The following is an 8,358-nucleotide window of genomic DNA, read 5'->3' on the forward strand; positions in this document are numbered from 1 at the left end:
GGATTCTGTTTGTACTGCAGGGTACAGTTTCCATCTTTGGACCCATACTCATTGAGTATGCTGCCTCAGTGAAATTCACCTGTTAGATATATGCACAACCTGTAGTCCCTCAGTGCCTAAGAGGGCAGAGAGATAACTATTCCATCTGCAGAAATTTCTTCTGGAAAAAACAACAGACTCTATATCTGATGTGGATGCTGAAGAGGTGTGTGCGTAGGAGAGTGTGTTTTCCAGGCACACTTACAATTCAGATGCCAGTCAAGCCTCAGTTCTGCTATAGAGAGACTAAGCTACTCCTCTCTTTATATCACTGCCACTAGATCTCCCAGCCCCTGGGGGTTACCAGGGGGGTTTCTAAAAGTTTGGAGCTCAGACAGATGGCACATACATTTGACAGATTTTTATTTAAGGATGTGCAGATGAGTACAGGAGGTCAGGTCAGGGGTCCGTTTTGCCCAGTATTCTGTATCTGACGTGGACATGGGGTGGTTATCTGGAGAACATGAAGAACAGAATAAGCAAACATGATACTTCCCTGAATATAGCTTTTAGATTTGAATTTCCTGTGGAGGATGTGCTTTATGTCTATTTTGGAAATTTTCAGTGGGTCTCTCGTTCAGTCTCCTGTTTGAACACATGTACACTTTTTTTTTGCATGAACAGCATCATCTGGCAATGTGCTTTGCAGACCTACTAGCTTTTTCTTTCAACAAACATGCTCTTTTGTTTGGCTTGAACTTGGCTCCTGCTAGCATAATTTATGCTTTGTAGTTCTTGCATGAAAAGAACTAGGTTTTGAAATGCTGCTTTCAGTGAACTCAGCCCAGTTTGTAAACCCCTGAGAAGCTCAGTGATGCAGGGCTTTGATTTTCATAGCATATGCTGAAAGAAGGATTGTAGGACTGCAGATCCAACGGCTGGGCAGTAATCTGTGATGCCAAGTCCATCCATTTCAACACTGACAGCAGATATACCTTTCTATCTAGAATGGCTTCTGTGTATCTGGACAATTTTAAAGTTCTCCTGGATCCTGCTCAGAAAGATACAAGAAGAGTTGCCCAGTAAATTTAATATTTTTTTTAAGAACTCCTCATTCCTATATATTAACAGTCATTACTTTTCCAGTATGAATGTGAGTTATTACCTTTTTGTGCTGTATCCTATGATATCTTCTGTAAGATTAACTGCTGAAGATGAATTCTTCTCTACTTATGAACATATTAAGTATAGCCTTACTAAAACACGTACACATACTGGTTTGAGAGCTGGAAGGGAAAGGACTTTATCGTGGTATGTTTTTTTCCTGAAGATTACAATAAAGGCAAAAAAATATGTATTGTCCGCATGAAAAAGTGCAAAATAACTACAAAACATTATGTATTTTATGATGCAAATGATCTTAAAGAGCTACCTAAATAACAATTGTTGGGTTTGTTGCCCTAAAGTGTAAATTGACTACAGTTTGTCTCAGTAAGATTGTTTTTGTTCTGTAGCTAAACTGACAGATTAATTCATTTTGTTTATTTAATTTTTTTTAAGCTATGGAAGAACTGGATGGTGATGTAGTGAGGATTTCTTCAAGAGGAAAGTTTGCAGAAAGAGACATTGTGCAGGTGGGAGAGAAAATTTAATAGTTAGATTTTACTGATCCATTTGTTTTGAATTGTTGTCTCGATCTGTATTACTGGATTTCATTTTACCTTAGCATTGACATACTTTACTTTGGGGTGTTCCTAATAAGCTCAGAAAATCTCTGTGATACCTATAAGCCTTTATATAACTCATAGCAGTGGATTTGCATTCATTAGGAAATGACCCCTAACTGACAGGACACTGTTATAAAGTGTTAGGGCTATAGAGGCATGGGAAAAGATTTAGTTGACTCTACTGCAATCTCACTGTGATTCCATAAAGAAAAACTACAACTTTTGTGGAAGTCAGCAATACCTAGACTTCTGACAAGTGCATTTGCCTGTGGTATCTTGTCTTGCCTCTAACTGCCAGTCCAGGAGACCATGAGCGTCTCCTAGTTTTTACGTTGTGTCTGCCACATATGACCGTGCAGATGTCCCATGCTTTAAGGAACCTCAGATGATAGTTGGAACAGGTTGCCCAGACAAGCGGTAGAAGCCCCATCCCTGGAAGCACTGAAGGTCAGGTTGGGACTCTGAGCAACCTGATCTAATTGAAGATGTCCCTGCTCACTGCAGCTATTCTGTGATTCTATGATCTGTGTTTATGTGACTGAACCAAGCCCTAAGAGTGCTACTCTCATCTGCATTCCACTGCCATTTCACTGCAAGAGTACTCTTGTTCTGTTCCTGCTCTCTATGGTCATTCAGTCAGCCTCATAGTTTTCATTCAGACCTATGCAATCACTGTCAGAATGGTATAGCAGTTTTGTGTGCACATACACACCCACCATAATCTCCTTTCCCCTCAGAGCTGCAGATTTCTAGATCTCCACACACTGTTCAAAGTATGTATGTACTTCATCCATGCTCCAGGCACCCCATCTTGCCTCCTGAATACCTACACCACTGGACAGACTTTATTTCATAATTATTTTCTTGATCAAATAAAATTAACTAGCTATACATTATAGGCTAGCTAAATAAATAAAAAGGGATAACATCAAATCCTTTAGGTTTGGTGTGACCTGTATTTTATATCTGGCAGGATAAAACTGATTTGCTTTTATGAAATTAACTACTCAAATAGAAAAAGTTTTATCTTTTTTGTGTGTTAGTTAAAATTAGCTAGTGAAATTCACTGTTAAGTATAACAGGCAGTATTGCAAAACATTCCAGTAAAATTGGTAAAAAAATATTTGCCTGCTAGTAGTGCATCACTGCATCTGTTATATTCACTGCTGACTGCAATTCATGTAAAGACATGACCCTCATTATTCCCTCCTCACTAGTATACATACGTACTGAAGGGACTCTGTGTTACGTCTGTACCAATTCTACCTCAGTTTATTTAATTTCTGCTCCCTTTTTGTCCTTTTTCTATTGACGACGTTTTAGGAAAATAGTTACTCATAGTAACGTATCTCTTGTGTCTCTTGAAAATTTTGTATATTTGCCTTTTAAATTAAATTCTCAACACATGTGTGTGTTATTATATGTAAAAATATAAAATACTCTATATGTAAATGAAAATAAACATATGCAATATGTTTTGGTACTTTAAAAAATGTATTTCTACATATTTTACATATAGAAATACAGATATAAATGTATAAAAACAATTATATAATAGAAAATACAAAATATGTGTGTGTGTATATATATAAAGTGTGAAACACAGAAATTATATATAAAGCATGTACTCTTTCTCCCTAGATAAATTGTCTTACTTTTGTGTTGTAAGTTATATTCTGTGCCTGCATAATGACCTGTGTGAACCTCTCTTTTGTTTTGTAGTTTGTGCCATTCCGAGATTACATTGACCGAAGTGGAAACCATGTGCTAAGCATGGCGAGGCTTGCTAAAGATGTTTTAGCAGAGATCCCAGAGCAGTTTCTGTCCTACATGAGAGTCAGAGGAATAAAGCCATCACCTGCACCACCACCCTATACACCCCCGAGTCACGTGTTGCAAACTCAGATTTGACTGCTCCAAAGTGCTTAGCATTTCTCACAAGTCAAGAGTCTCTGGATACAGCAGTAGCTTCTGATAACTTTTTGGAGCTAGAAAGATTCTCTTCACATACCAAAATTCTGTTATGGTTGCATAAGCAACTGGAAAGCTTTTAAATGCTAGGAGCAAAATGCTGAAGTTCTCTCTAGATCTTATTTTATTTTATTTTATTTTTTACAAAAACTCCCTACTTTTTGATGTATTTATTGGAGGGGAAAGCACAAGTCAGGATTTCAACTCAGAAGATATTGTCCTCTCTGAATACTGTGTGTATATAAGTGTATAGGAATGCTATTCCTCTATATCAATGTTTACATGTTACTATTTTTAAATTTCTGTACTTTTATAACTATTCTTAAGAATAAAAGTTTGGAATATTGACTCACGTGTCTTCTAGCTTGCAATAGTTTGTCACAAGATAACAAGGGAAGCAATATCTCTTTGAATGTTTGTCCAGACAAATACAAATGAAAGCTAAGGACAAATAAGTTTGTGTTTTCCAACACCTGAATTGCTTCAATCAGTGCTCAGTAATCCATTCATCTCCCAGTTTGAGAATAAACCTCTAAAATGTGCATAACATAATTGCATATGACTTATGACTAACTCCAAACTTTGAGGGGGAGGTATGTGTATTTTTTCACAGATTCTCCAATTTCTAAGTTTATCTCAGCTTAGTTTTTTTTTAAACTAGTTGCTGAAGCAAATTAAAAGAGTTACTTGCTATAAGTAATTAAAGAAAATTACCTCAAATCAGAACTATCAGAGTATTATAGTTGACTCACTGAGCTCATTAAATCTTATCATGCATCCCTTAAAGCACTGGAAATTCTGCATCAGAAAAGTCTGTTGGAGTGATTACAGCAGATGTTTTATAATGGACTGCTTTAAACTTTTAATTTAAAATTTTAACTTTTTTGTCTAGATTGCCCATTCAAAGTGATGCTGACTCTTAATATTGGGGTTTAATATTGTCATTTAATCACATTGCCATTCAGGATGCATGAATGATAATGTTAATAAACTGGTTTAAAGATTGCACAACCGTGTTACTTTGTGCACTATTTTGTGTACTGAACTACCCAAGATTTTTATTATATGCCTGTTCATATATACTTATAAAATGGTTTTGCATGTATAGTTTTTACAAAATACAGTTTTGTGAATTTGTGTCAAATACGTTTTATTTAGAACTAATGGCCTTAAATTTCACAAAACTCCTGAAATGATTGTGAATTGCCTTCAAATACTGTTAAAATGGAACTTTTTTTCTTTTTTTGTGTCACAGTTGTGTCTTGTAATGTAACTTTTCTCCTTTGCATATAACCTGTTTACTACTTCTGTTTCTTACTACTGTATGTTGTAATGTACAGTATAAAATTGAGGTGCATTTTTTAAGCATGAGAAGTTTTTTGCCAGAAAGCATATCTTCAATATTAATGGCATATAACTATGTAAATGCAGACTCTTCCATTTTTAAATATATTTAACTTCCTTTAAGTATCTCATGTGGGAAATTACTTTTTCCAGATAATTATTCTGTTAGTAAAGAAAAAAGAAAAAAATGAACAAAAAAAGATTTTTTTTAGATAAATCTTGTTTTATTTTTATTTCAAAACAGTTTTTACATAAATATGGACTTTAATTTTCTCACCAAAATATGTATTTCTTTCTTAGTGGATTAATGTTGCATGAATGAAATTTGATACTTGCAACTGCAAATTTTGATGAAAGTGCATCATAAAGAATAACTTTAAATCTACTGGATGGTGGTGGTGGTGTTCTATCTTCTGCATTTATTTTTCATACTTACTGTGTTGGCACTTTAGAAATAACTGAAATAATATTGGATTTCTGATGTTTCATTTGGTTAGACAAATTTTATGCTAGCTTTTATATTGGTTTCTAGTAGTCCATCCATTTAACAGGTTTTCATTCTAAGGCCAAAACTACAAAAGTCTTTTATTCAGCTTACGGTAATTTATTAGCTCTCATTTAACCAGCACCTTTTATTACTCCAAAGGTCGGTCTCAAAACTAATTTGACAACTGATTTAAGAAGTGAAGGAACTTTTAAAAATTGATGTTATTTAATCAAAATTATTTTTTCTATCCAGCATATTCTGCACCGCTGTTTTTTCTTCTGTTTGGTATTGGGGCTGTTCAGCCTGGAGAAGAGAAGCTGCATGGAGGCCTCATAGCAGCCTTCCACTATCTGAAGGGGGCCTACAAGGATTCTGGAGAGGGACTCTTCATCAGGGACTGTAGTGATAGGACAAGGGGTGATGGGCTCAAACTTGGGGAAGTTCAGGTTAGATACAAGGAAGAAGTTCTTTACTGTGAGGGTGGTGAGGCACTGGAACAGGTTGCCCAAAGAAGTGGTAAATGCTCCATCCCTGGCAGTGTTCAAGGTCAGGCTGGACAGAGCTTTGGGCGACATGGTCTGGTGTGAGGCATCCCTGCCCATGGCTGCAGGTTGGAATTAGATGATCTTAAGGTCCTTTCCAACCCAAACTATTCTATGATTCTATGGTTGAATTCTAAATCTAACCTATTTAATTGGAAAGAAATAGATGTGTTCAGTGGACTAAGTATTCTCATGGGTAAAGGAGACTTCTTCCAGACCTGTGACATTCCATATATGTTTGACATCTTTATTCTGTAATGTGAATGAGAATCATTAAGTAGACTCATGTAGTAGTCTCAGGCATTCCAGTATTAGAGACAAGAGTAAATGGTCAGAACTTGAATTTCTCAAGAATACCAAATGCAGCCATTTTTACTTCTGGCTTTATTTGCAAGAATAATGGAACACAAACCTCATATTCCTTCCCAAGAAATGCTAGTTGCTACCAAAATTTGTTCATTTTCTGGGACTGAATTGCAGCAGGGAGTATTTATGTTTAAGAAAAGTAAAATGTGATGTACAAGGTGGCAGATGAGTTGCCCAGAAAGGGAAGCTGTTGGCCTTGATGAAAGCTCTCTTCATTTGGTATCCACCTTGGAATAGATGTTTTCTCTGTAGCACAGGCAGAAAAAGTTTGCAAGCTGTCCAAATATTGCTACAAATGAGGAAGGACATGGTCTCATGGAGAATATAACTTGAGAGTGACTAGTTTAGGTTTGTTTCTGACTACTGAGGAATTGTTTGCTAATCTGGAAGAAGAAACTGGTTTGATCTTAGTTGAGAAATAGTATTTTGTTATTCTAGGCAAAGATGGCAACCTATACAACAGAATTTATATGGATTTCAAATCAGCTCGCCTCTGTACACAAAAAGGATTGCTAAGTGGGGACACCCATGGAGGTATCTGAAGGAGAGGAATGGAGTGCAGGAGAGCAGGTATTCTCTGAAAAGACACATTCTGAAAAGCTGGAAATTCTCACCTAAGTAGGGACGAATGAAATTCATTCCAGAATACTTTATAAAATGGCTGAAACAATCAGAATGATAAGTGATTATCATCTTTGAGAACTAATAAAAGGACACACAGTGACAAATTATGCCAATGCAGTGGGAAACCAGGGAGCTTAGTAAGAGGCTATTATGACTGTATCAGAAGTTCTTTAAACAGAAAAATCAACAAGAATAGAAAGGAAGAGTATGTTGCTATGGATAAATGTAAGAGATAGCACAGCTATGTGTGAAAAAGGACAGAAAACCACAAAGCAGATTATAGAATCAACTAGGTTGGGGAAGACCTTTAAGACCAAGTCCAGCCATTACCCCAGGACTGCCCAGTCCACCGCTAAACAATGAAACCATTAAACCGTTGTGACTGCTAAAGCCTCGTAAAACCCATGCTGTAAAGGGAAGGAAAGGTGAGTCTGTTATTTAACAAAAGAACGAGCAAATAGTAAATCTAGGGAAAAATGAAATGCTCGATGTCTTTTTCCTTCACACTTTACAGAAAAGGGATAATTATTGAATTAAATAGTCAATTAAAAAATAAACCTAGGCCTAGGTTTACATCTATGACTAATTTTTTTTCATAATACATGCTTTTGAAACAATTATGTTGAAAAGCAATATAATGAGCTTCAGGATAAAAGAGAGAAACAGCTGCTTTAAAAGCATTTTAAAAGCAAAGCAGGAGTTAGTGGCCTCATTTGAAGTGTTACGAAATACTACAAAACTGGTTAGACTGTTCAGAAAAATGCTTTCAGTATTTCATTATCAAGCTGGAAAAATACAGCAGTTGATGTTCCATAGGGATCTGTCTTGCTTTTGCTATTATTTGGTCACTTCCATTGATGATGCAATATACAAAAGATGGTTATTAAATTAGTGCATTATATCAACTGGAGATAATCACTTCCAAAGATGGTAAAACTTAAATTATTTTGATGAATTAGAAAAAATACCTATAAGAAGAGTAAATTAAATCAGGGCAAATACGTAAGAGTACTTAAGTAACAAAAACCTACCACATGGTTGAGGTAGTTTCTGGCTATATATCAGTTCTGCAGAATAGTGTCTGAGGTTCTAGTGGATCACAAAATGGCATTGAGGGGAAGGTGTCTAAGTCAAAGTTTTGAATGTAAGCCACCTGAAATAATCCTTTCATTGTTCTCACAATAATAAGGCTTTAGCTAGAGTACCAGGTCGTTTTGAGACTTCAAATAACATGTGAGTCAACAGGAAGAAATGACAGAGGACTATTAGGTCACCTAGGACTGGTGGAATAAATTGGGCAGATGTTTAGGGAAGGTGT

General features: G+C 35.9%; 1 protein-coding gene across 2 annotated transcripts in view; it reads left to right on the forward strand.

Annotated features, from left to right (window-relative positions):
• CPNE8 (copine 8) overlaps nt 1–4,025 on the forward strand; it is an 88,981-nt gene extending 84,956 nt beyond the window's left edge. Inside the window, exons 18-19 of one of the 2 annotated variants that reach the window (XR_003990594.1) lie at nt 1,540–1,613; nt 3,429–3,722. Coding sequence is in view for 1 of the 2 variants with exons in the window: in XM_030479828.1 (XP_030335688.1) it covers nt 1,540–1,613; nt 3,429–3,617 (263 nt within the window). In the remaining variant the exon portion in view is untranslated. Of the gene's footprint in view, nt 1–1,539; nt 1,614–3,428 lie in introns of both variants that reach the window. The other variant, XM_030479828.1, reaches the window with a different exon arrangement.
• The last annotated feature ends 4,333 nt before the right edge of the window (nt 4,026–8,358 follow it).

The sequence above is a fragment of the Strigops habroptila genome, chromosome 3 (assembly GCF_004027225.2).
Source record: "Strigops habroptila isolate Jane chromosome 3, bStrHab1.2.pri, whole genome shotgun sequence".
Lineage (NCBI taxonomy): Eukaryota > Metazoa > Chordata > Aves > Psittaciformes > Psittacidae > Strigops > Strigops habroptila.